The following is a 26189-nucleotide window of genomic DNA, read 5'->3' on the forward strand; positions in this document are numbered from 1 at the left end:
CTAATTGATAGGTGAAAGCACCTTCATCCAAACATGATCTCATCAATAAATGAAGGAATTTTACCAGGTAATTTTCATAATTAAAAAAGTAGCCATGGACCTTCTGAGAGCTGAACCCTAATTCACAGCAGTCAGATGATGAATATTTCATACACTGGACTTCAGTTATATATCCCTAAATAAAAATGAGGAAAAGATGAACTTCATGAGGCTTAATTTGCATTCCAGCAAATCATCAGCATTATATAAATTTAAATAAACATCTCAACCTGAATTATTTGGTCATTAAAATCTTTGTAACTATTTTTAAAATAATGCTTTTTGCTATGAAACCTCCAAATGAGACTTAAATAGATAAAACCTATTTACTGCAGATTTCACTGGCCCTTAAATCCAGAGATGTATCTCTGTGTATGTTATTGCTCTGATTAGTCTGCAGCAAATGAAATCATATGTAGTTTTCTGAAAAAGTACAGGCAAATGTCACAAAATGTACAGTTCAGTCACTGTCATCCAGTTACATGTGGATTCTAAACCTGCAGCTACATCTTTTATTATTTTAAAGCAAATGATATCTGGAGCATTTGCTTTGGACAGTCAGCAAAGAGAAACTATCAGAATCTGTACAGCCCCACCAGAGAGCAGAGGACTAGCTCGAAAGCAGTCCACTAGAAGATAACCTTTATTGCAAATTTTTTGTGTTTTTATCAACCTGATTACTCTGAAATATGAATTTATCATTTATCTACAGACTTTCTAATTTTTTTTCTAACATTAACAACTGCATCTATGGTGCTAAAGGAATGCAAACAGGCAGCATTTTTAAGACACTTGTTGCTTCTCCTGTCACACCATTAATTTTCTGATCCAGGTGTCCACAAACTCCACAGGTACACACACACACACACACAAAAAAAGGACATATTTGTAATATGATATATAAAGCCATTACCAGAATAATCTCATCCTCCTCCCAAATGCACATTTGATTGCAAGAACTTCATAATTTCTGAGTTCTGGCTCTGTCAGGCCATGAAACAAAAACTTGCATTGCTGTTTGCACTTCCTTCCTCAGGACGTGGAGCAAATACAGACTTGACTTTGCAAACGGGTTCTTGACCTAAGGAAAAAATCTGCAGTCTCTCCCCTGAGCTCAGTGGGGTTTTCTGTTCCCCTAAACCTGCTCAGGTCCCGTTTCACAGACTCTGAATATGCTCTGTTTCTGAAGAAGGGAAGGAAAGGGACTCGTTTTCTTCTGGACAAACACACAGAATCCAGAATTATTGCACACATATGGTTCCCTTTCCTATCCAATAACACTCCTTCCTTCCAGCCTGGGCACAAAGCACTGAACTCTGGTTTCCTCCTGCACTGCCCCAGCCATGGGCAGTTCTTTGGAGCTGCTCTGTGACAATGTGTACATGTGCTGAGGGAAAGAAGGGACACTGAGCAGGATCTATTTAAATTACAATCTACACACCACAGGACAAAGACAGGACACATTCCAGGGGGGTTTTGTCCTCACTCATCTTTATTTCAAAATTATCCTTAGCTTCTGCTGAATAATGATTCATTTCCAAATGCAAAAGATCATTTAGCTTTGTGTTCTTTATTAAGACTTAATTATTTTTACAAAAATAGAAAAGCATTAGCCTTTATTAATTTTTAGTTTAACATACAGTCCTTTTCTGTAGGAAGGAGCATTCTGGGCTGGGAATGTTTGATTTATTGTTGATAGTGTTTAATTGTTAGGTCCCAGCAGGTCTTCTGGCCAGCACACAAATTAACAAGCTTTGCTATTATATGTTTAAATCTACACAGATGTCAGAAAACATTTGTCTAGAAAAATTACTTTAGGACGAAGTCTCAGGTTGTAGCAAACAAGGTCAAGAGCCCCTTTAGGAAGGAGACAATTTCATTGCCTCCCAGTTTGGATTCCCCATAGACACGGTCCACAAACGAGATGGGAACCTGTTGAAACAAGAATTGGTTTTGAGGTTCAAAACAGAAACCACCAGAAGTTCTCAGTTATATACAAGATGCCCAGAAAGGCAGGCAGAGACTCAGCAGTGACTCTGCTGTCTCAGCAGTGTCACCTTGATGATCCCAGTGACAATCCTGGCAACTCCACACAGCTGCTGTAAAGGAAATGGGCAGAAATCATGGAGTATGCAGCCAGGGCAGGATGGCACAAGTGGCATTTCCTGACCAGGATGAAGAATAATTAATATCTCATCTAATGAGGGGCTCCAGTGTCACCCTTCAGCACAGGAATTAAGCAGTGAGTTGGTTCTGGGCTTCTGCCTTCCTTGCACAAGAGGTTCTGTCACTGCTCTCACAGGCAGCGTTTTCCAAGGCTCTGTTCCGTGTGCTGGAGGACACTGCACACCTGGTGAGGTGTGCATGCACCTCTCAGGTACAGCCTGTGTCAGTGCTCATCAGCCATTTATTGCTTTGAAACCGGCAGAGCTCAATCTCCATTCTCAGCTTTGCTGAAGAAATATTTTTCCCTGGGATGCTGCTCCACAAGCAAGAAAGGTGGCAGAGAAGAGCTGCTTTGTTGTGAGGAAATGCTCTACCCCGTGTCGATGGAGAAATGCCACACATGAAGTTTAGAGAGAGAAGTACAAGCACCACAATTCTCTGACAAATCATAGTCCTGGAAATGAGGATGAAGAACTGGCTCTGAGATTCTCCTGCAGAGAGATTCCCAGTGAATCATCTTTAAAGAGACCAGCAAGAGCAATTCAATGAAATAAAAAAGGCAGCAGACTGCTGGAGATAGAGAATCTAACAATTGCATGGAGTTTTTTCATTGACTGTAGACAGCACATTCAAAGAGTTTAGAAGCAGAAAGTTGTGAGAGCTGAAAACTTGGAAAATAACACGGCAATAATAGACAGAGAACAAATCTGAAATAGAATCCGGCTGCTGGAGAAAATGAAATGATTTGTAAAGACTTGAGTAGAGATGTCTGTACAATAGGAAGCAGGGAAGAAAGGGCTCTGAGCAGCTTTGTGTATTTTGATTTCTTTCCCTCCTTTGAAGAACCTTGTAAGATTGTGTGCTGCTGAAGGAATGCAACAGGAAGAGGGGAAGGATCGGAGAAGCCAAGGGAATAAATAACTGCAACTTCAGGTCTGGCATTCACCTGACAAAGGTGGAATAATAGAACTCTACACATGTAAATTTTTTGTATTAATTTGAGTATCTTGGCTGCTTCTTGGAAGTACCCAGCAGTCAGCAGTGTGTGTGTCCCCTGGAAGGGAAGCACAGTGCCCTTCTCCCAGCTCGCCCCATACCTCTCCAATGGTGAACCCCAACTGCCGGGCCCGGACAATCATCTCCATCTGGAAGACGTATCCTTTAGAAACACACTTCTCCATCAGCTTCTGCAAGACTTCTTTTCTGTACAACCTGTGAACAATTCCAAAGGAAATGAAACCTGAAGGCCAATTTCTGGAATTTAGAAATCCAGACAGTGTGTAGGAATCTGAACTGCAATCACTCAGCTCATTACTATTTATAAAACTCTCTAATGAGGTCATGGGAGCAGCAGTTCTTGCAATCTAATCCACTGTTTCTTCCACCCTTTCCAAACAGATTTCACAGTCCAGTAAAGAAGGGCTGTTGTTACTCCAGTTCCTTGTCCAACAGTTTCTTCATTTCCAATAAACTTTAGGAATCACAAAGCAGACCCTACCTGAAACTCCCTGTTAGATCTGATGCCCCTGGTCTCAGCAAGACCTGAGTCAGGAAATTGGCTCCACGGCTGTGAAAGAAACATCAATGTCAGAGTTGTTTAGTACAAAAAGATGGGCACTTACCCCAGCCACTAAAACCCAGGAACAACCCAAATCCAGTCCCTGTGATAACACCTCCAGATCAGACTGGAACACAGCCTGTGCTCCGGATTCTTTGCAGGATAAATAAAAATCATCATTAACTTCTGCCTGTTCTGTGGGAGGGACAGGAGCATTCCAGCTGTGCAGGCTCAGCTCCCCTCACTGCTACCAGCTCAGTCTCAGCTTGTTCCCTGGATGTCTGTCCCTACCTGAGGCCACCGTTCCTGCCCATTTTCCAAGCCCACCTACGTCATTCCAGCCCTTCTTGTGGATTTGGACCAAAGAATTGGGCAGTGGTGGGTGCCTCTGGTATTTGGTGTGATTCTGCAGTGCCCAGCAGGGACAGCAGTTCTGGGGACTGAAGAGTTCAGCTTACAGGGAACTTGGAATTATTATTACAGTACGTGGAATTATTATTAACAAATAACAAATTTCTGTGTAAAGAGCTGAAAAGTACCAACCTGATTAACTTTCTTTTCAAATCCCAGCCATACACTCCTCCATTTCCTTTATATCTTGTTCCAGATACAATATCAAAATTGCCTTCTTTCTGCTTTCTATAAACAATTGGTTTTATCAGAAAAACTGTAGGAATGTTTCAAAGTACAAATTTCAAAGTAAGAACAATCACTTTCAGTACAAAATCTGTATTTTACAAACTTCTGAACAAATAAGGAGAGGAAAGCAATAGTTAGGGTGGCTATGAGCATTATTCAAACATCTGTTAATTGTTCTCTTATAAAGGGCTACTTCAGGGAATCATAATTATCTTTTACCCCCTATGGCATGGAACTTCATAGATTGCCTCATAAATAATTTATAAAGATCAACTTTCTTACTATAATCGGTACCTACCTGATAAACTCTGGAATAAATTTTGGCTGAAATGAAAGGAAGACAGATCAGAAAAAAGGGTGGGGGGTAAAACTACAGCAACCACTGAAAAGTGAATTATAACAGACTATTTTATGTAAATATACTATAAATGTATTATTTGATGTCCCCACAGTAGATAAAATGCAGCCTTACATGGTGGGAGAGGTCAGCATCCATAATAACGATGAAATTCCCGGTGGCATACTTCATCCCATGGATGTAAGCAGTGCCTGATGGAAATAGAAATTATTGCCCTCACTCTTTTAACACAGAAATGCACAGAGAAACCTCACTTGGGGATGGGCCACTGCTTGAAATGTCATTTGCAAAGCCCCACCTGCACTCAGGAGCCACGGGAAACAGGAGTGGGCTCCAAAGCATCACCGGTGGGTTTTGGGTTTTACTGTGAATTTTGTGGATCTTTATACATCGGATCGACCAAAGCATCCAGCAGATTTTTTATTTGTTTTTACTAATCAGAGTGAATAAGGACTTACCCAGGCCCAGCTTCTTTGCTCTGGGTCTCAGAAGCTGCAGGAGATATAAAAACATATAAATTACTTGACATAGCTTTTTGAAAGACTCTAAAGCTTCTTATATATTTTTTCTCGAGACAATCTTCATAAATGCAACTTAATCCAGAAATACTTAAAAAAACCTTGGCATTTACACAGTAACAGATTGGAAAAGTATCTGACTGCCACTGAGTAAATGACAGCATCTTGTATATAACTGAGGGTTATGCAGTAATACATTACATAGATAAAAATAGTAAATAAAAAACTCCTGTTCTTGAGGAATGCAATGAGACAGATTAAAAATAAATCATAAGCCCAGCCCAGCTTTCATCTTCCCGATTTTCTTACTCCTGCAGTCAATTAAAATGAAATTGAATCTTGTCCAAACCCCATCTTTCCCTCAGGCCTGCACCAGGCACAGCCACACTCACCAGTCCCTGCTCAGGAGCACCCAGCAATGCACCACGGATTGACAACGCTTTGCAAACAATTCATGATTTTGCATATCTGGTCAGAATGCAGCATTATGAACTATCGTGATCTTACACTTGGCTAAAGTGGTGCACAACAACTTGTTTAAGGGTGTAAAGAAAGTGCAGAATCCAGGGAATCCATCCAGTTCTCAAGGACTTACAGTGCTATCCAACACAAAAAAAGAGAAAAAAAATACCGAATACACAACTCACTATTTTATCTGATCCGTATATTTTTTCCAGTTGCTGAGCCACTTCCTGTGTCCCATCCGGGCTGCCATCATCTATGATGATAATTTCAAAATCGATTCCACTGGAACGAGAATGATTTCCCAATGAGCAGGCGGGGCTGCCAGGGGTGTTTGGAGTGCCCGTCCCTGGAGGTGTCCCAGGTGGCACTCGGGTGGCACTCGGTGCTCTGGGGACAGGGCACAGCTGGGACTGGATGGGCTGGGGGAGCTTTTCCAGCCCAAATGTTCCGTGACTCGCTGCGGGTTAGGGGCTCCTGTGTGCGCACGGATGGTGTCACCGCCTTCCCAGCCTGTGCCGTCCCTTATGGCCGGGCATCTCCCAGCCCTGCAGACACCGCTGGCACTGCCCAGCCCGTCCGAACCCGGCACCGGCAGCGTTCGTCCCGCCCCGCGCCCCGGCCATCCCGCGGCTCCGCGCCGGCAGCCGGCCCGGCGCAGGGCCGGCGCTGTCCCCCGGCGCTGCGGTGTCCCCGGTACCTGTCGGTGAAGGTGCGCGCCAGCAGCCACACGACCAGGGGCAGGTTGTCGCGCTCGTTGTAGGTGGGCAGCAGCACGGACACCCGCTCCGGGCCCCGCGCCGCCATGGCGGCAGTGACGCGGCCGGGCCGGAAGCGGCGGGGCCGGCGGCAGCGGCAGCGGCAGCGGGCCGGGCATGGCGGGCGCGGCGGCGGCGCGGCTGCGGGCCGAGATCCGCCGGCGGGAGCGCGAGCTGCGCGGGCTGCGGGAGCGGCTGGCGGCGGAGCTGGCGCGGGGGGACACGGCCGAGCAGGAGGAGGACGGAGAGCAGCAGCAGGAGCAGGGAGCCTGCGGGGCGCGGCAGCCCCCGGCCAGCGAGCTGGCGCGGGGGGACGCGGGGGATGCCGAGGAGGAGGACGGAGCCCGCGGGCTGCGGGAGCGGCTGGCGGCCGAGCTGGCGCGGGGGGACTCGGGGGATGCCGACGAGGAGGATGATGATGACGAGGAGGAGGAGGGAGCCCTCGGCTTCCCCGCGGAGCTGCCGCCGCTGCCGGCGCGGTCGGCGCTGAGCGCGGCCGAGATCCTGCGGTACAGCCGGCAGCTGGTGCTGCCCGAGCTGGGCGTGCGGGGGCAGCTGCGCCTGGCGCGGAGCTCCGTGCTCGTGGTGGGCTGCGGCGGGCTGGGCTGCCCGCTGGCGCAGTACCTGGCGGCGGCCGGCGTGGGCCGCCTGGGGCTGGTGGATCACGACGTGGTGGAGACGAGCAACCTGCAGCGGCAGGTGCTGCACGGCGAGGCGCGGCGCGGGCGGCCCAAGGCGCGCTCGGCGGCCGCGGCGCTGCGGCGGCTGAACTCGGCCGTGCAGTACGTGCCGTACCGCGGGGCGCTGCGGCCGCGCTCCGCGCTGCGCCTCGTGCGCCAGTACGACATCGTGGCCGACTGCTCCGACAACGTCCCCACCCGCTACCTGGTGAGCGATGCCTGCGTGCTGGCCGGCAAGCCGCTGGTGTCCGGCAGCGCCCTGCGCCTCGAGGGGCAGCTCGTGGTGTACAACCACGGCGGAGGGCCCTGCTACCGCTGCCTGTTCCCCGAGCCGCCGCCGCCCGACACCGTCACCAACTGTGCCGACGGCGGCGTGCTGGGCGTCGTCACCGGCATCATCGGCTGCATGCAGGCGCTGGAGGTGCTGAAGATCGCCTCGGGAATGGGCTCCTCCTTCAACCGCTACATGCTGATGTTCGATGCCCTCGAGGGGAGGTTCCGCAACATCAAGCTGCGGCCGCGGAAAGCGGACTGTGCCGTGTGCGGGGACAACCCCAGCATCACCTGCCTGCAGGATTACGAGGCGTTCTGCGGCTCCTCGGCCACGGACAAGTGCAGGGCTCTGCAGCTGCTGCCCGCCGGGGACAGGATCTCTGTGCAGCGCTACAAGGAGCTGCTGGAGGAGCGGGTGCCGCATGTGCTGCTGGACGTGCGGCCGCAGGTGGAGGTGGAGATCTGCCGCCTGGAGCACGCTGTGCACATCCCGCTGAGGAAACTGGAGGAGAAGGACGAGGAATCCCTGCAGCTTTTACAAAGAAGGATTTCTGAAGAAAAGCAGAGAACTGGTGACCAAACTTCTGTCCCTGTATATGTTGTTTGCAAGTTAGGAAATGATTCCCAGAAGGCTGTAAAAATTCTGCAGGAGCTACCTGCCGAAGAATTTGGTTCTGTGTTAGCTAAGGATATTAAAGGGGGGCTCATGGCTTGGGCCACTAAAATTGACTCAACATTTCCTCAGTACTAGAATTTTAAATGGTGAAAAATCCCACACATTTTCAGAGTAACTTCTGTAGGGTTCCATTTCCTCTGTGTAATGGCTATATCACGTGGAAAAAACAGACAGAAATACAATACTGCTCTTGTATGTTACCTTTTTTTTTCCCAAGAAAAATGCCTATTTTTGTAGCCACCTGATTATTTTTCTAAAAATGTAAATCTGTCCATAAAAGTGGAAAGAAATGTGTTCCGTGGTTATGATTTATTAGTAAAAACTTGGCATAACTACTGACTTGTGCACGTGATGACTTGGAATATCTTAATTAGCAATTGTAACCTGGAAAATGACAAAACACAGGAATCACATTTTTACTCAGTCTCCAAACTGCTTAAGAAATTGAAACAGTGCATGAAATGAATAAAAAATAATTATGTTAATCTCTGGCTGGTCTGTAGCACTATTAATCTGTCACGGGGAATTGGCAGGACAGCACTCATGAGACCATGGTGGTCAGCACCTTTCAGTGCTCTGCAGAAGCCGTGTGTATTTATGGACTAGAACAGTGCCAGGGTGCTGAGAGCTTCATCCATCCTCGTTTGTTGGATGGCAGAGCTGTGGATTCCCCAGCTTGAACAGAGGAAATGAGGTTAACCATTAATAAGACATAAGTTTGACCCCAGAAAGTTTGTAAAACACAGAAAATGCTTTTATCAGTGCTTAGAAGATTTCAGAGATTGAGAGATAATGAGAAGGTGAGAGAGGAAAACCAGCTATTTATCCTCCCTCCTGCAAGGACAGAGACCTGTCTCCTGAGTTCTCTCCCTGCTGCTGTGGCAGTGGCACCTCCCCAGTTGAATCTGCTCCCTGCCATGAAGAGCTCTGCACATCTGGGGAGGGTCTGTGCTTAACTGAATGAAAAGAAAGAGAAATAAATAGCTTCTCAACAAAGCTGCCTGAGGCCTCATCACCTCAGCATAGTAATTATCTCCTTATATTAATTAAGGTATGGATTTCTTTACTTTCTGAGGAGGAAAAAAACACCTGTCATGACTAATCTTCACACTGTACTGGGGGGCTCCGGGGGAAGAATAGTGCCATTATAATTAGCAGTTGAAAAGGTCTATTTTGGTACAATAAATTTGAGAACAGCCACACGCCCAGCTATAACATGCCATGGTTCTAGCAATGGCAGTCTCGTGAAAGAACAGTGGTAAATTTGTAAACAGAGAGTGAGATCCTGCAGTTTAGAGGACAATAAAAACGTGAAAGGCCAGGACTTAAACTTCAGTGTTTGTGATGTGTGCCTGAAAGTTGTTGGGTTGTGGAGGCACAGCTCCGTCACAGTGTCTGGATTCTGGGGCTTTCCTCTCTTGGGAATTAGAAATTGGGGGGGGCTTGTTTGAAGTGCCTGACCTGGGTTTAAATTTTTCTGTCTTCACTGTGGTTTCTTCAATGTGATGTCAAGAAGAGGCTGAGATGTAAAAGGCAGCAGTAGCAGTAATTGTGTAATAGCCACAGTGAGTGCTGTGTCACACATCCCTCTGAGCTGACAAAGGGATTCCTTTCAGTCATTCCAAGCAAGGTCAACCCAAGGATTCAGGGAGAAGGGAAAAACTCTTGGATTCTAAATCTGAGTGTGTGGAAATGTGTGTGAAGTCTTTTCCCTTGTTCCAAGATTGTTTTGCCCGTGTGTTCTGTAAATGCAGTCCTTGGCAATGCTGGACTCTTTGAAGACAGCCTGAACAATCAAGGGTCATAAAAATCATAACTAAGCCCAAACCATTCTTATTATTGCAGGCTTATCTTTTGTTTTGGCTTGCTTTAATTCTTGAATTCCAAGCATGTAGTGGTTTCTGTGTTGACTGGGAGAAACTCTACTTTGAAATTCCAAGAGAAGCACTAAAACTTCATGGTTTGTATTGCTGCCAAAGCACTGTTGAAATGTTGGGGTGTGTTGACACTGTGAATGAAGAGGAGCTGCTTTGGCCAAGGAGCTCTGAGCATGGCTGGGCTGTGTTATCAGGGGGATGAGGTCAGGACAAGATCTTGTCCTTTGCCCTCGATGTCACGGGGTTGCATTTTCTAATAAAAACTGTTCAAAACAAAACTTTGCATTAGATCCTTAAAATACTCCAAAAGTTTGTTCTTTTCATAAAATGCAAAAGCTTTGAGCTCTATCCTTTGTGAAACTACAGAAAGAATAATGTGAGGGCTGTGTGCTAGGTGGCACTGTACGTTAATAAACCACAGAACTCCCGAGCTGAAGAGATGGGATTCAAGCTTAGCAAGAGCTGAGGTCCCTTGTACAAATCCATCATTGTGCAGGTCTTTTGAATACAGTTGCCCCATCTCTGAGTCAGAAAAGGGTATAATCTGACAGTGGGGAAATATGTACAGGGCAGGAAAAGAAGCAGAGAAAAGCAGCATAAGGCAAAAGACTAACTTCACTATGTAAGGGTTTGAAATTCTGAAACATCAATAGAATGTTTAAACTTGTCCTTTTATATATGTATTTTTTGGACACATATGTATGTGCACACCTGTAGGTATATTCCAGATGGGGGACAGGCATGTTTTAGGCAGAATTTATAGAGAGCATTTCCAGGAGTTGCATGTTGTCATTTCAAACATGCTGCTGAAACTCTGCTCTCTTTACTACTGGAGTAGTGGGAGGTAGCAGGTGTGACAGTGATTGGAACTCATTAAAACACTCTATAACTGCCTTCTCATCCTCAATTAGGTTACTTCTTTTTTTTTTTTTTTTTTTTTTTTTTTTTTTTTTTTTTTTTTAATCATTTGAAGTAGATTCTATCTTTTCTTTTACAAATAAAGCCATAACTTTTCTTACCAGGCTGCTCTTGTAGGAATGATGGACGTGTTTACATTGTCCATGTGACCTTGAAAAATCTTAATTTTAGTCAGATAAAGTTGCATTAGCCTTTTGAAAAGTATCGCTTAACAATATTGCAACCAAATAAATGCTGCATAAATATCTGAGGAGTTTCACACTTGCCAGAAGTGGTGGTGATGGGATCTTCATCCTCGTGTCCTTGCAGATCCCCCGGCCTGCTCTGGGAACGAGAGAGGCCACGGCTGCAATGGAGTGAATCATTTCCTCTGGATTTTAGAAAGAACTTCCCAGAGTATTTTATCCACCCTTTAAAGTGGGCTGGTGCAGGTGGGTGCCTCCGGACAGGAATTTGCCCGGAGCTGCCCGTAGATGGCAATGTAAGATCCCTGGATCGGGTAAGTTCCTGCTCTGTGTGGATGAAATCGGTCCCGTTCCCCAAGCACCGACTCCCACCCGGGTCTGTGGCGCTCCCCGGCGGTTCTTGACTCTCTGGGGCCAGCTGGGCATTTGGGGCACTGTCCCTGTCCTAGTGATAAATATAATTATACACGATACAGAAAATAACCACAGCTGCGTTTACAGGGAACACCTCTCCTTTGGCTTTACCCATCAGGAATGTGCAAAAATGTAACTGTACCTCATCCCAGAATCCCAGAATCCCAGAATTCCCGAATTCCAGAATCACTGAGGTTGGAAAAGACCTCCAGGGAACACCCAGTCCTCTCTGTGCCCGATGCCCACCCTGTCCCCAGCCCCGGGCTCTGAGTGCCACCTGCAGCCCTTCCTGTGTCACCTGCAGGGACGGGCACTCCAAACCCCCTGGGCAGCCCCTGCCAAGGCCTGAGCCCCCTTTCCATGGGGAGATTCCCCCGGAATCCCCTCGGTGCTGTGCTGGGGCCTGCAGCCCTGCAGCCGCTGCTGGAGCTGGCGCTGTCGGTGGAGAGCGAGGGGGCAGCAGGGACAAAAGGCACCTGCAGCTCTCCCTGTCAAAGGAAAGCTTTCCCAAACCCATTGCAGGGCTTCTGGAAGCCTCCCCTCACTCTGCCATGTGATGCTTTGCAGCCTCAACTTTGCCCACGGGTGTTATCCCCAGAAATATTCCTCTCCAAAATTAAAGTCACCTGCAATTGTGCTGTTTGGTTTGGTTTGCATGAGGATAATATTTATCGATTTCCCAAAATGTGCTTTTCTTTATGAGTGAAAGAAACTGAGTCATCTTTTCCTTGGCTGACCTGGGAGCTGCCAGCACTGTGGAAGTTACGGATGATTTCTCTCAGCTGCTTTCTGACATGAGGTGCATCACTAATGAGAATGAGAGCAGCACTTCAATTTATCATTCAGCAATTCTGTGTCAAAACTTCATTTCTCTACAGAATTAACTATAGAAATATATGCTGATGCCTACTTTGTTCTTGAGGTGGGCACCATTTAAATGATATTGTTATCTTTAACAGAAAGATAAACATTATTATCTTGCTGACCACTTCACTTGCATGACTGAGAGCTATCAAATAAGCTGTAAAGTCTTTTAAAAAATCCCAATCTCCAGATGATGGCTGGGAATTTCTTATATTCCTGGTCAGTCCCTGGAGCAGGCTAATTATTGTGGTTTACAGCTCAGTTTTTCTGGACCCACACTGAATGTAGCAGTTAAATTATGACCATAATTAAGGATGGCTACAAAGCTGCTGTCATTAATGAGGGGACCTGACAAAGGAGGAGCTGAGACCTCAGCCTGACAGAGTTACACAGGTTTCTGTGCCCTGCCTGCCTCTGGTGCTGCACGAGGCTCCAGCTCCTGTCACAAGGGCTGCAGGGATAATGAATGAATATTTATAAAGTGTAGCAAATATGCTCTAATTACCCTAATTGGCCTGCTGTGGTTCCAGTTACGGCAAAACCTTATTTCTGTTCAAGTGACATTTGCTTCTGGAGTAGTTCCTGCAGGCGAAGGAAAAGTCCAAGCCCTGCTGGAGAGGGCAGAAGGTCCCCTGATACCCTGATCCTGCAGTTTCCTCACCGTGCTCCTGGCAGGCTCATGGCTAATAACATTCCTCATCTCGTTAGGGACTTCTAGGGAGTATTTCAGAGGATGTGAGACACTGGGAAATGAAAAGAAAAACAATGAGCAAAAAGGGAGGGAGGACTGGTTTTATTGTTAATAATTAATAGGCCAAACTCTGAATATTTTCATGGTGGCAGCACACAAAATTCTCCATGACTTCATTTGTGGTATAGAAATGTATCTTTATTTGTGGTGTATGGATTTGCAGAGTGACTGACAGCCAGAGAAGGAGCCTGTCCTGAGGACTCACGCAGGGCTGCTTCCATTCGGGGAGCACATTTGGCCTCTACCCTGGCCTTCACCTTCCTGCTTTGGGCAGGATCATTACTGTGTCAGGAATGCTGAGATCATTAGGGGTGCTGAAATGGGGTCGTTGGGATGCCACAGAGGATGTGGAATGGGTAAATCTAGTGGTTTGCAATTTCTGCTGTAGCAATAGAACTTTTGAGGTGCATTTTTGCTGATGGGGTGACATCCATCTGCTGTCAGATGTGTGACTCTAGTTCCATGTCTTCAGATCTTTTGGGATCCTGTAGGCTTCACTCTCTGTGTCTGGGATAATCCAGATCCACCAGCTCATTGGACTTGGGATTTTTTACTCTTGTATTTTGGTACCACTGTCATCTTTTGAATAAATAGACACTAAATCCACTGTCAAATCTTGCATGAGGTAGCCAACAGAACTATCAACACAGAAAAGATGGGCCATGCAGTACTGTACCAACTCCTAGTAGTAAACGGTGAGTAATGACTGTGCAAATGGTGGAATCTCTGACACTCCAGCCAGAGTCAGCTGCTCAGGGCAGGGGTTGATGGCACTGATGTGAACAGGGATTAATGTCATGGTCTTCAAAGTCACATTTGACACTTCTTTTATTGTGTAATTCCTTATTAAACACTCAATTCACTTTATGTAGGTTTAGAATTATCTATTCCAGTTTTTCAGCCTGTTGCAAACCCAAAAGAGGGATGTGAAATTTTGCAGCAAACAATGTTGCTTTTGCATCATTCTGAACCCCAGTGAAAGTCTTCCCACACGAGTCAGGAATGTATGGAGCACACCAGGTTTCCTTCCCAGACGTGCATCTGACGATGTGGGAATCTGTGATTCAGCCCTGCATGAGCTTTCTGTTTAATTAGACATTGCTAAAGCCTCTGCCTGCTCAGTGACACTTCTGAAGCCTCTGACTGTGGAGATCTTGGGTACTGAATTAAATGGGAACATTGTAAAGGGTCACATGGAGACAAGCTCTAAATATTCCCTACAGAGAATTTTTTAAGACCTTGACCTGTAGTGAATGTTAGCACAATATGAATGGTTTCAGCTCACCTTCTCTAATGTGCTGTTAGAGAAGCCACGTGGCTCTGCCTTCATTTCTGTGTTGCACCCACCAAGGGGTCTGTGTTGGTTTTGAGGGAGGAGTCTGGAAAGGGAAGGATTTCAGAGAAAGTAATTTAATGTGCCACCTTATCTGGAAATTATGCTTTCAACAGGGATTTTTCTTTCTCAGTTTTTATGAATCCTTCCTGTTCTCTTCTGAACCTGACAGATTCTTTGTAAATATTTTAAATTTCTGTCCCAAGGAGCTGTGATTGTGATTCTTGGGACAACACGCAAGGGAGAGGTGTCCCTATCAGTCTTGAACCTGGATTTTCCTGCAGGGGATGATTTCCTCTGCTGGTGCTTTCTGGCACAGCCTGGCCCTGCTCAGAGCCGAGCTGTGCCCCAGCCCCACTCCCCAGACACCCTCCACCCCTCAGTTCCTGAAGGGGCACAGGGACATGCAAGGAGAGCCCAGCACTTTATTAACCCGAGGAATGCAGCTCCTGCTGTGGGATTGCAGCTGGCCAGAGCAGCCAGAGCAGGAGGCAGAGCAGTGGCAGCCCTGCTGCTGCAGACATGCACCGCTGTGGGGCAGCTCACACTGCCCTGCTGGCGGCATCACAGCACCAGTGCTGGGACTGGGACTGTCCTGGTGACTGCACACGCTGCACAAAGGCTAAAACAGAGTGACAGCCCTCAGCTGTGCACAGCAAACAGCCAGCGTTTGACCCAGCCAGCGTTCTCATGGATTTGACTAAAAATCCAGATAATAGACTGTAGAGAGGCATGATCACCTGAGAGCCCCAGGAAAGCTGAACACAACAGGGGGGTTCACGCTGAAATTGTGCTCTGAGGCCTTGGAGCTGGATTTATTCAGCACAAGGACTGCAGTGAGTGTTCCCCCTGTAAAACACAGCAGGTACAGCCACTCCGAGTCACACGTGTCACCTGGTTCCATCTGCTGCCAAGCACAATGTGACAGGGTGGGGACATCCCCACAGCTCCTCTGGCCCTGCCTCGGCAGAACCTCCAACAGGCAAGATGCATTCACACTTTTGCTCAACCAACACCCAACTCCAGGGGGATATTTTTATTTTATTTTTATTGGACAAGGGCTTTATCAAGCTCTAGTTGTGGGATAAAAAATATTAAGTGATACATGAATTAAATGAGCATTAATGGAGAGACACTGAGAAAATGGTTGGCCCTACAGCATTTATTAGCTAGCAGAACATGGAAATGAGCTTAGGTTTTATGTGGCAAGTCTTGATTTCTCCTTATATTCACATACAGTTCCTTATTTATGGCTCAGCCTGTCAAACACATTCTTGGATAAGCAACTGTTGCTCACAGGACTAATCTAATTACCAGTTCTTTTTATAACGAATGCTGACACAAAGGTAGAAGATGCATAGCGCTTGTGCTGGAGCCAATGCTCCAGATGATCAAACAGTTTTGAAATTTTAAAAAAATGGGGAGAAAAATTTTTTGTCACGATGTTCCTGTTTTTTGTCCAACTCTAATTAAAGATGAGGAACAAGAGTGAAAAGCTGGTTCATTTGCAGCTTTGGCACAGAATTAATTGCCAAGAGTTTAGACTGGATATTTTAGCACTCTGCAGTAATGTTCCATAGGCACATTTCCCTACCACAGGCTGGAGAATGCTAAAGCCCTAATTATTTGTAAAGTGCATTTTAAAAAGTTTTGGAATTTTCTTTCAGGAACAAGCATATCAGAACAGCTTCAAATTGTATTTTAAAGACATTTGAACAGAAAATCAGTGTGCTGTGGGTTTGGCCAAACAGCACAGACTGAGAAACTGATTTTACTTTTTTTTGAAAGGACAGTGTTATGTCTTTGGCTTTCATTTAAGCCATAAAACCATTATGCATTCTGACATTTCTCGTAACCTGCTCCAGAAATGCCAGTAAGAAATAGTATTTGTGAAAATTAAGACAGAGAAGCATTGGTCAGTGTGATGGGGACTTCTAAATTCCCCAAGCTCTTAACTGCTAGTAAGTAATTTTACTAAAGAAGAGTGGAAAATAGGTGAAACTCTTTAAATTGGCTTTTCTTTACCTCTAAGCACACATGAAATCTAACAAGTGGATTTCATTCTCTTTTTAAGTTCTGGGTTTTTTCTCCTGAGCTGTTCTGCAAGTCAGGGTCATTCCCTCTAAAACAAACGGGGTCTGTCATGACCCTGCACAGGGACCTGTGCCAAACCCGAGTGTCCCCTGTGCTCCCCTGCCCTCAGCACAGAGCCTGGACCACGATGAACAATTCCTGGTGGTTGTGCTGCCTTCAGGGCGTTCATCGCTTTTTCCTGTCCTGTTTCAAATCTTCCCCATTCCCACCACGTGTGTAAGGATGGCAGAGGCAAAGTGAATCCTGTCCTGGGTCCCTCCTGATGGAGGACAGGAAGCACAGAGCTGTCACTGTGCCCCTCCATGACTCAAATCAGATTTTCTCTTTCCCTCACTGGCAGCTTCCCACGGGCACGGATTTCCTGCTCCTGCCCCAGAACCGAGAGCTCCGTGGGCAGGGGTGGCCCCGGTTTGCCCAGCAGTGCTGGGGGCCCTGGAAACTGCCCTCTCCCAGTTCCCTTTCAGAGCTGAGGGAGAGTGAAGCTGGGAACAGATGGTGGGGAAGGCTGGCATCTCCTCATGCATATTTCATTGGATTTGCAGCTAGTCACCTCTTGATAATAACATTAAGTGCTACAAAACTCCAAGGTTTTGTTCCTTGGAATGTTGCATTTGATGGCATCGGATCAATGCTGTAACATCAATTAAATTTTGAAGCTGGTGAGCTCTGAGTATTTACATCTTTAGCAAGGTTATGCTATAATTCTTCTGTTCTGCTGTGGTTAGGGCTGACTTGCAAAGAAAGAGCTGGTTCTGTGGTGAGTGACGAGTCTTATTTGACTTTTAAAAGCACAATGGGACAAATATCTGTGGTTATTTCCATTACGCTCTATGGCGTGTTACTGGGAGAGGATTTAGCCATTAATTCTGATGTATTTACATTATTTATATACAAGAAGAACAGGAAAAATGGTAGCCTGTTTAATGATTATGTACATTGTGATTCGGTTGGAAAAATGTGTATTACAAATGGCAAAAGAGCCTGTCAAGTGCATAATTATATGTTGCTCTTTTTTTTTGTCATTGCTAGAGAAGTTTTAATTCCTTAAATCCCACTGCATGATGTCGGTGAAAGTTCTGCCCTATACATTATATGTTGGGGAGGAAGGAACAGCATAATAATGGACTTGTTAAACCACATCAGGTCCTGGTTAGAGCTCCTTCTCTTCGTTTTAATATGAGGATTACCTTCGTGAGGTGCTTCCAGAGCGAATTCAAAGATGGAATCTGATACAATGACAGCAAGAGAAACAGCAACGTACATTTCATTCATTGTCCCTAGTCTCGGAAGAGAGAGTGGTGAACAAAACCTCGCTGCCTTGTGACTCATTGCTCATCTGAGACTTGGCTTTCAGCAAGAACTGCGCTCTCCTGTACATGATCCTCTCCTGTTCTTGCTTCAGCTCCAGGTAGGAGCGTGAGAAGGTGTGGAAGATGGAGGTGACGGGGAACGCCATGAGGAGGATGCCGCTCAGGATGCTGCTCAGGGCCACCACCTGCCCGGGGATGCTCCGGGGCACCATGTCCCCGTAGCCCACGGTGGTCATGGTGATGACGGCCCACCAGTAGCAGGCGGGGATGCTGGTGAACTCCTGCGAGTCGGCCATCTCGTTCTCGATGACGTAGAGCAGGGGCGCGAAGAGCGCGATGGCCACGCACAGGAAGAGCAGCAGCAGCCCGAACTCGCGGGTGCAGCGCCGCGCCGTCAGCCCCAGCGTCTGCAGCCCCAGCGAGTGCCGCGCCAGCCGCATCACGTACAGGATGCGCAGCGCCCGCAGGATCCGCAGCACCAGCCCCACCTTGTCCAGGTAGATGTTGCCCGAGCTGGGCTTCTTGGAGCCCTCGGAGCCCGTGTCCACCAGCAGGGTGATGTAGTAGGGCAGGATGGCGATGATGTCGATCAGCGTCAGGGGCCTCCGCAGGAACGCGAACTTGCTCTTGGCCTGGATGAATCTGAGCAGGAACTCCAGGGAGAACCATGCCACACACACAGACTCCACAATGAAAATATTGTAGCACATCTGGGAACACTCACCCTGCAGGAAAGAGGAGGAGTTTGTAATCGGCTCTGGATAATAACTATTTTAGTTGGTGCGGTGACAGGAGGAGAGGCTTCTGTGTTGGTTTTTTTAAACCCAAAATATTAAAGGAATTGAAGCTGTTGCTATGGGGAAACACGTTGGCAGTTTGAAACATGCTAAATGCAAAACTTAGGAAGGCACTGCTTATTCCACAGAAGATATTGCTCAGGAATTTCAGGCTTTCTAAATATCAAATACAAAGTCTAACAAGGTAATATACAGAGGAGTGCACGCTAACAGAATTTTCTCTGGACATAAAGCAGTATATGATTAATTCTCTTACAAGTAATCAAAGAGTCATGTAACGTTTCAAATATTCTTCACAATATTTCCACCCCCCTAAAGACAGCTGTAAAATCCTTATTGAAGTCAATAACCTCAGACCTTGCACTTGCTCTGCTCTTCCCAGCACATACCATTTGCCATCCTAAAAGCTAACTTACCTTTTCCTCCTCCTCCCTCAGGTCAGGCATGGTGCTGATGGATAAGTTCACTGCTGTAATAGTTACAAACAAAACAGACAAACACGCAAACACCTTTCCAGGAAGGCCAGACTGGGGCCTTTCCACCATGTCTTGCAACTTTTTCATGCACAAACCAATTTTTGTCTCCTCTACTGTTTCACCTGTTGTTTCATTTTCTAGGAGGTCATCCTCCCGTTCATTAATCTCTGTGAGCTCCTCCATTTTTTGCAGGTATCTCCTTTTACAACACCAGTCCAAGTTGTCTTCCTCAATGCCCCAGTAGAGCAGCTCCTCTTGGAAGGACAGCGCGCACATCTCCCGCAGGAGCCGGAGTTTGCCAACCCTCAGGAAGGTCAGGATTGTCCTGAACGCCCCCGGGTTGCGGTCGAAGAAGAATTCATTGCACGTCACATCATAATCGTCACAGATGTTCAGAATGTCGTCAAAATTGGTACAGAACTTGAGCTGTCCCAGGCGTGTCAGGGGGAACTCATCGAGCGTGGTCCAGGGGAGCAAGTACTTGATGCCCCCCACGTTGATAATGATGTGCCGCTTGCGGTCGTCGGGGTGGAAGCCTTTGAGGAGATCCTCCTGAGGGTGGATTAGCCTGGCTCTTTGGTAAAACACTCCCTTGAGGGCTTCAGATTCCGGAAAGAACGTGTGGTTGAAGGAAGCGTCTGAAGTACAGCTCAGGGCACTGTAGTCATAGTCGGAATTTTCTCCAGGCATCAGAGTCATCTTGGAAGACAACTTTGCATCCCTTCGCTGCTTCTGCAAGTGTCTTCTGGAACAGAAAACAGACACGGGGGTGAGAAATGCCAGGCTGCTTTCAGGCTTTCAACAAATGGAGTGGTTGGAGCTCAAAAACATTTATGTGATGTGATGATAAGAGCAATGGGAAAGAAAACAGCAGTGGCTGAGCGTGGCCAGAAGACCTTTCTGGGCAGGCTGGGTTTGTCCAGCTGGGCAGCACTGACCCCGTACCGAGGGCCATGCCTGGTTCAGGAGCTCTGCCTGGCATATTTATCACACTGGAGGCTTCTCCTGTCTCAGAGACAGAGGTCTCAGTTCCCAGCAGATAAAGAGGGAAACCAGGAATAATTCCTCCATGTGGCAGGATGCTTGTGGTTCAGAGTGGAGGTATAAAAATGATGATAGTATCACATTAGGACACAGAATTCAAGTGTGTTTTGTAGAAAATGAAATTGTGTAATTTTTTAAAGTATTACTCACAAAGCTTTTGAGTATTTTAGTACCCATGAAACATATAGAAAGAATCAGAAGTCAATTATGTTGTAGTTCAGTAACTACACACTTCTAAAAGGCAGTTAATACAAGATTAACTTCTAAAAGGCCATCTGGAAACAATTTGGGGGAAAAAAAGCTCACTTGTATTGGTGATCACATAAACATTTGTATAGAGTTTATACACAGTTAATGACATGGCAACTCCCTTTTTATGGCCTCATTTACTAAAGACTGCAAAGAAATACAGGATTTCCATGCAAACCTTGGAGTGTTTTGTCACTTATCACTGACACCCTACATGCAGTAACAGGGCTTTGTCCTTGCAGTACAGAGCCAAGCTGCCTTTACCTCTGACTGTAAGAACCCCAACATTTCTAATGACAACTTGGAAAATCTCATTCAAATTCGGCTCATGCAACACTGGCATAAAGTCCAGGGAGTGAAGGGAGCAGAATTCAATTTGGTACCAAACACAGGAGCTGGAAATGTTCAAACTTCTGGCCTCCCTAATTCACTGCACTTCAAGAGTCAGAGTGGAACCTGCTCCTCCACAGGAGGTTGTGCAGCACTGCTCCAAGACCTTTCATTTGCACACTCAGCCTCAGCTTAGTGCTGGAGCCCCTGAGTTTCACTTGATAAGAGTATTTATTTATTAAGGAGATTTTACAATATAGAGACATTAAATATGCACCAGTATTTTGGCTTTCTAGCCCCGAAAGGAATAAATATTCCGGTTGATTGGCTTCAGTAGCAGTTGAGTTTTGTTCTTGTCCTGGCTGCACTTACCTCCCCTTGGATGTGCACCCCAGGGATACACCCCCTGTTGGGGCCACTTGCTGAGCCACAGAACCCTCCTTTTCAGAAGCTGGGTTTATAAACCACACCAGGAGTGGTACATACCTATTAGAGAAGAAAACCCCGTGGTTACAACAGCAAAGGACTGAAGGACACAGCTGCACATCAGTTTAGGAGTTCTTGCTGCAAGGGCACTGACAATGCCTCAATTAAAATCTCCCTCAGTCCTGCTCCTAAACTTCCTGGAGGGTTTGGGCTGAACAGAGCAGCTCTGTGCACACTCTCAAACTGGTGGCCCCAGGTCAGCTTTGGATGGAGGGTTATTTCCTGACTCCTCACTCATACAGAATCCCAGAATGGTTTGGGTTGGAAAGCTCATCTTGTCCCACCCCCTGCCGTGGATCAGCAGAAGAAATGCCACCGGAGTGCAAGCTATAGGTTTGGTTTGGAAATCAGGGCTGCCTGATGGATGTTTATGTAGGGCTTCATCTCTCAGACCAACTGCTGTTTTATTTAAAAACGCCTTTTCCCTTCTGCCTCAGCCATGTCTAAGGCAGGGCTGATCCAAACAGAATGAAGATTATGACTGATACAAGATATGGATAAGTGGGAGCTGTTAACCATTTTCCCTTCTGTAATACCAGATGATGTTGGTTAGCAACAACTTATCCTCTGAATCTCAGCCAGGAAAAATGAGGAGGCAGCTCATCTCTGTCACTGGTTTGATCTCCCAGCACATCCACTGTTGACACAATGGGAAGCAATGGAGAGAGGGAAATGTAAATGTTCTGCGTGTGTCAGACACACGCTGTAACCCTGAGGCAGCAACTGTGAAAGAGCAGAGCAAAGAGAAAGGGATTTCTTTCCTCGCCGCCAGCTCCTCGACCTGTGCGAGGCAATGAATTGGACAAATGGATCCCCTGTGTGCCACGCTGAGTGGCTGCTCTCAGAAAAGGTTGCTCCTTGCTTTGCCATCACCAGAGCTGGCAAGCCTACAAATCCCACGTAGGATCTGATGCTCCACATGGGCTATTTTCATGTTCTTTGCCTCAGATACACGCAGCATCATATCTACAGAGGAAGAGTAGGAGGAGATAAAGGACAATAATAAACGTGGCCTGACTTGGAGGAAGGGAGAAAGGAGAAAAATAATCCTGTGCATTTCTCTGTGCATTTCTCTGTGTGTTTCTTGTTTTCCTTCTGAGGGTGCCTCGACAGACTGATGGTCAGTGTGGCTTTAGGGGAGAGAGGTCTCATTAATGGAAGGACTCCTTGCTGTTGAGCTTAAAGCCCAAGCTTGCTTTATTCCTCCATTGCAGCCCGATGACGCTGGGGACAGCTGATAAGGAATGCCTTCAGGAGTAAAGGCAGCACACTGCAATGTAAGGTCACACAAACTCATTAGCCCAGAGCCCCAGCCCTCCCAGCAATTCAACAAGATGAACCTTAAAGATCTGTTGTAGCAGTAAAAGCCTCTGCTCTGCTCTGGCTACATCAGGCCCAGTGGTAAAAGCCCTCCTGGCCTGAGGTGTGAGCAGCATTCTGCCCTTGGAATCCTGTCCTGGCACTCACTGAAGCCCAGTTCAGCTTCCTGGCTCCCCTGCTGACAGAGTGCTCTCCTCCTGGGCAAATCCCTTCCCTCTGAGCATCGTTGCTCTCATGTTTTGTAAACTTACTGGGGCAAGAGTGGTCTCTTCCTACATTATCCACCCTGGGGATTGCTCTGCTTTTAGAACCTGCAGTAACACGGAGTAACTGGCCTGGGGCAAGGGCTCTGGGTGACTCCAAGGGGTGGATTGTGCACAGGAAGGAAGAGAGGACGTATTTTCAAAAATCTGTCCTGCACAAGATGATATCCATTATGTCTGGTGGAGAAATCAAATTAGGAATCTGTACTGCCCTTACTTGCAGCCAAAATTCAGGAAGGATGCCAGACTCCACGGCAATGGGAAAAGAATTATTAAAGATGCCCTTCTGAGGGAAGGAAATAGAACTCATGAGAAACACGATAAAATTCCACTGCTAGTGTTGTTCCCTCCCCAGTGTCCTCTGCAGTATTTTGAATTCTGCAGTGCATCTCTGATGTAATCAGAGCTCCTGCAAGGAGTCCTGCTCCTGCTCCGTGGTGCAGACAATTCAAAGTTGTGCCTGGATGATAACAAGCCTGCAAAGAAGATGCAGAACTCCCTCCTAGTCTCTTCTGCCAATTCCAGTGCCTGCATCTCATCTCTGTTGCTTTTTGCCATTTGTAAATTAAGCCTTTAAAAACCATTTTAAAAGTTTCAGATTTCAGTGCATGTTGATTAAGAATATAGTGATTTTTTTTGAGAGAATTTCATAAAGAACAATCGAATGATCCCTCCTCCTTTAGCCTTTCCTCAGTTAAGCAGGCAGCATCTCCAGGCAGTGCCGCTCTCAGCTCTCCTGGCACAGGATTTCCGTGCTGTACCTCACTGCCAGGTGCCTCCTGCCACACTTCAAGCCCTGCTCCTGCAGCTCTTTACAGCCTAAGAACAGATCTCAAACTTCAGCTCTGCTAGCAAAAGTGCACTTCCAGCCAAATCAAAGTAAAACTTAGGTCAATGTAGAACATGAAATAAAACTCTCCTGAAAACCAGATAAACCAAAAAAAAAAAAAAAAGCTCTATCTTTATGTAGCTCTCCCTGAGCTGGACAGTTGTGGCATCTTATGACAACCTACAAACAGAATTATGTCAAATATGTTATTCACTGTTTGGTTTTATAGAGCTGAGCCTTATTCTACTGATAACAATCAGAAGTGAAATAACTTTGCAGATAACTTACATCCCCAGGAGAATGTTCTGAAATACATTAGGATTAATAACTGCAGTTACTCTCCTGCTGTGAAACATATTTATGTCAACAAATTTTAGCAAGTCACATTTATAGCAATCTCTTAAACACAGTTTTAAAAAGTAAAGGATTTGACATTTACTTGTATTGATAAATATTTTGCTACCAAAATGAAGCTATATAGTCATAAAGAGTTCTTTCATGCTTGTCCTGTCCTCCACCCCTCCCCAAATCTTTTCCAATGAAAAAAAAAAAATCTACCGGAAAGACATTGCCTATCCAGAACAGTTCCCTTGATGTGTCTGTCAGTCACCAACGAGCAGAAGTCAGAAAATATAAAAGACATCCAACATAAAAGACATCCCTTAATCATTTAAAAATGAAAGCTATAAAGGACCTTCAGATTAGGCAAGGCGGAAGAAATTGGCACCACGAGCCTCCATCCCGCGCTGTGCGGCCGCAGGACGCGCGGAGCGGCGGAGCCGGCCGGGGCAGCCCGGGCAGCGCGGAGCGAGCCCGCCGGGGGAGCCCGGAGCGCCGTCAGCCTCCTCGGCGGCGGGGCCGGGCCAGGGCAGGAGCGAGCCGAGCGGTCCCGGGGAGCGGCCGAGCCCCTCCCGCTGCTGGCGGCGCGGCCAGCCCGGCTCCGGCACGGAGTGGCGGCCGCTCCCTCTCTTCCATCCCTGCCGAGGGACAGAACCTGTTGCTGCAGCCGCGGGGGCCCCGCCCGCTCCGGGGGCTCGGCGGCTCCGGCCACCCCCGGCCGGGCGCTGCCCCCGCGGCCGCCCCGGGGCCGGGAAAGTTGCCCGAACTTGCCTGCGAGTTGCCCGCGGCGCCGGCAGCGGGCAGCGAGCGCCGAGCCCCGCGGCGGGGTGGGCACCGGGCGCTACCGCGCTGCGCCTCCGCCGCGCCCAGCGCCGGGGCCGCGGGCGGGGGCGGCACCGGAGCGCTCCGGAGGAGCCCCGGGCCCGCGCATGGTGCGGCACCGGCACCGGCACCGGGAACAGCCCCCGGGCCGCGCTCCCCGCACCGGCCGCGCCGGGCCGAGGAGCAGCAGCGGCGGCAGCAGGAGCAGCAGCAGGAGCAGCAGGAGCAGGAGGAGGAGGAGGAGCTCCCGGAGCCGAGGAGGAGCGGAGCCGGGCCGGGGGCCGCCCGCAGCCCTGCCCGCAGCGCACAGGTGGCATCCCGGGCTGCCCTGGCCGCTGCTGCGCCCCTGATGGCACCGGGGCTCTTTGGATGGAGCAGTGGGATTACAAGGGCCCGTGAAAGCACAAATCCCATCCCAGCTCTCTCCCCGGTCCGTACAGAGGCTCCGGGAGAGCCCAGCCCGTGCCTTGTTCCCGCGGCGCCCTTGCAGCGCACGGCAGCAATCAGCACGCTGGGTTATTGCCACAGACTCGGAGAATATTGCCTGGCTCTGCTTGTGAATGACATTTGTTTGACATCTGGGTGGAAGTTGCTCTGTGTGGATGTAAGCTCCGTTTGGAAGCAGCGAGCTGGATCTCGGTGCCGGGGTTAAGGAGTCACCCGCAGCTCAGGCTCTGTCCCAGAGTCTCGGGTGAACGCTCCCATCCCGTGTGCTGTCCCCCTGCGTGCAGAGATCACCTCCGCTCTGATTTCCCTTCCCTGCCGAGGCACTGCTCTTGCAGGGGATTTCTGCGGGGTGCGGACAGTCACCCCCAGGGACAAGGGCTGTCTGTTCCCGTGGGCATTGTGCCCTTCACCCCGAGCACTGCGGGCTCTCACTTCAAGCCAAGTCCTTTGTTGCTATGGCAATACAAATGAAAAATCTATACTATGGTAATTTTAGCAGAACACCTCTTTTCCCCCCTAAACTAAATCGGACTGTGGCTGAGGATTGTGTGGGCACACAGAAATAGTCGTGCTGATATTCCTCAGCCGGAGCTGTTGAACAGCAGTTGTGTAGAGGGCTGGGGCTGTCAGCTCGGGCTGCTTTTCCCTGATATTGCCCAGGATTTTTGTTTGACTTTGGAAAGGTTTCTGAGCAGGCTCTCAGCCTGTGTCAGTAGCAGGGATGTGATTGGTTTTACTGGCCACAGTGACAGGTATGAGAGTTTTGACTTTTGTACAATAGTCTGTAATAATCTTGCTAACTAAAACCTGTATTTTGAAAGTTTGTGCTGTCGAAGAGGAAGGACATTTGAAGCAGGGTCTCCCAGGGAGCAATCTGGGAACAGTTTTGGTTGGTGTTTGCTGTGATACCTTGG

The 26189-nt window shown here is 47.6% G+C and overlaps 3 protein-coding genes across 4 annotated transcripts; 1 reads left to right on the top strand and 2 right to left on the bottom strand.

The window, feature by feature from the left end:
• Positions 1 to 1590: 1590 nt before the first annotated feature.
• DPM1 (dolichyl-phosphate mannosyltransferase subunit 1, catalytic) lies at positions 1591 to 6547 on the bottom strand. Its single transcript, XM_063404174.1, has 9 exons — positions 6441 to 6547; positions 5926 to 6025; positions 5219 to 5252; positions 4875 to 4951; positions 4701 to 4726; positions 4307 to 4402; positions 3704 to 3772; positions 3303 to 3417; positions 1591 to 1971 (listed from the first exon to the last, which is right to left on the bottom strand). Exons 1-9 carry the CDS (start codon positions 6545 to 6547, stop codon positions 1867 to 1869), a joined length of 729 nt encoding a protein of 242 aa, XP_063260244.1. The 3' UTR covers positions 1591 to 1866.
• A 21-nt stretch (positions 6548 to 6568) lies between these two features.
• On the top strand, positions 6569 to 8617 carry MOCS3 (molybdenum cofactor synthesis 3). The gene has a single exon (XM_063404173.1). It carries the CDS (start codon positions 6616 to 6618, stop codon positions 8200 to 8202), a length of 1587 nt encoding a protein of 528 aa, XP_063260243.1. The 5' UTR covers positions 6569 to 6615; the 3' UTR covers positions 8203 to 8617.
• Positions 8618 to 15498: 6881 nt separating this feature from the next.
• KCNG1 (potassium voltage-gated channel modifier subfamily G member 1) lies at positions 15499 to 25290 on the bottom strand. Of its 2 annotated transcripts, none has more exons than XM_063404170.1 (4): positions 24778 to 25290; positions 21142 to 21255; positions 19087 to 19891; positions 15499 to 18598 (listed from the first exon to the last, which is right to left on the bottom strand). In XM_063404170.1, exons 1-4 carry the CDS (start codon positions 25143 to 25145, stop codon positions 17828 to 17830), a joined length of 2058 nt encoding a protein of 685 aa, XP_063260240.1. In that variant the 5' UTR covers positions 25146 to 25290; the 3' UTR covers positions 15499 to 17827. The 2 variants fall into 2 exon arrangements, with proteins under 2 accessions (XP_063260240.1, XP_063260241.1); XM_063404171.1 differs by lacking the exon at positions 24778 to 25290 and adding an exon at positions 24362 to 24766.
• Between the last annotated feature and the right edge of the window lie 899 nt (positions 25291 to 26189).

Source organism: Prinia subflava, chromosome 8 (genome assembly GCF_021018805.1).
Source record: "Prinia subflava isolate CZ2003 ecotype Zambia chromosome 8, Cam_Psub_1.2, whole genome shotgun sequence".
Lineage (NCBI taxonomy): Eukaryota > Metazoa > Chordata > Aves > Passeriformes > Cisticolidae > Prinia > Prinia subflava.

What these genes read in the sequence shown, in the direction of transcription:
- DPM1 (XM_063404174.1), bottom strand. Translation starts at nt 6,547, where the DNA reads ATGGCGGCGCGGGGCCCGGAGCGGGTGTCCGTGCTGCTGCCCACCTAC. An exon ending in ATGCTGACCTCTCCCACCAT is followed by an intron (nt 4,727 to 4,874) that starts GTAAGGCTGCAT and finishes CTTTCATTTCAG; the next exon opens with CCAAAATTTATTCCAGAGTT. An exon ending in TGGGGTTCACCATTGGAGAG is followed by an intron (nt 1,972 to 3,302) that starts GTATGGGGCGAG and finishes TTGTTTCAACAG; the next exon opens with GTTCCCATCTCGTTTGTGGA.
- MOCS3 (XM_063404173.1), top strand. Translation starts at nt 6,616, where the DNA reads ATGGCGGGCGCGGCGGCGGCGCGGCTGCGGGCCGAGATCCGCCGGCGG.
- KCNG1 (XM_063404170.1), bottom strand. Translation starts at nt 25,145, where the DNA reads ATGCCACCTGTGCGCTGCGGGCAGGGCTGCGGGCGGCCCCCGGCCCGG. An exon ending in GCGCCGCGGGCAACTCGCAG is followed by an intron (nt 21,256 to 24,777) that starts GCAAGTTCGGGC and finishes CTTCTCTAATAG; the next exon opens with GTATGTACCACTCCTGGTGT. An exon ending in TGAGGGAGGAGGAGGAAAAG is followed by an intron (nt 18,599 to 19,086) that starts GTAAGTTAGCTT and finishes TCTTTCCTGCAG; the next exon opens with GGTGAGTGTTCCCAGATGTG.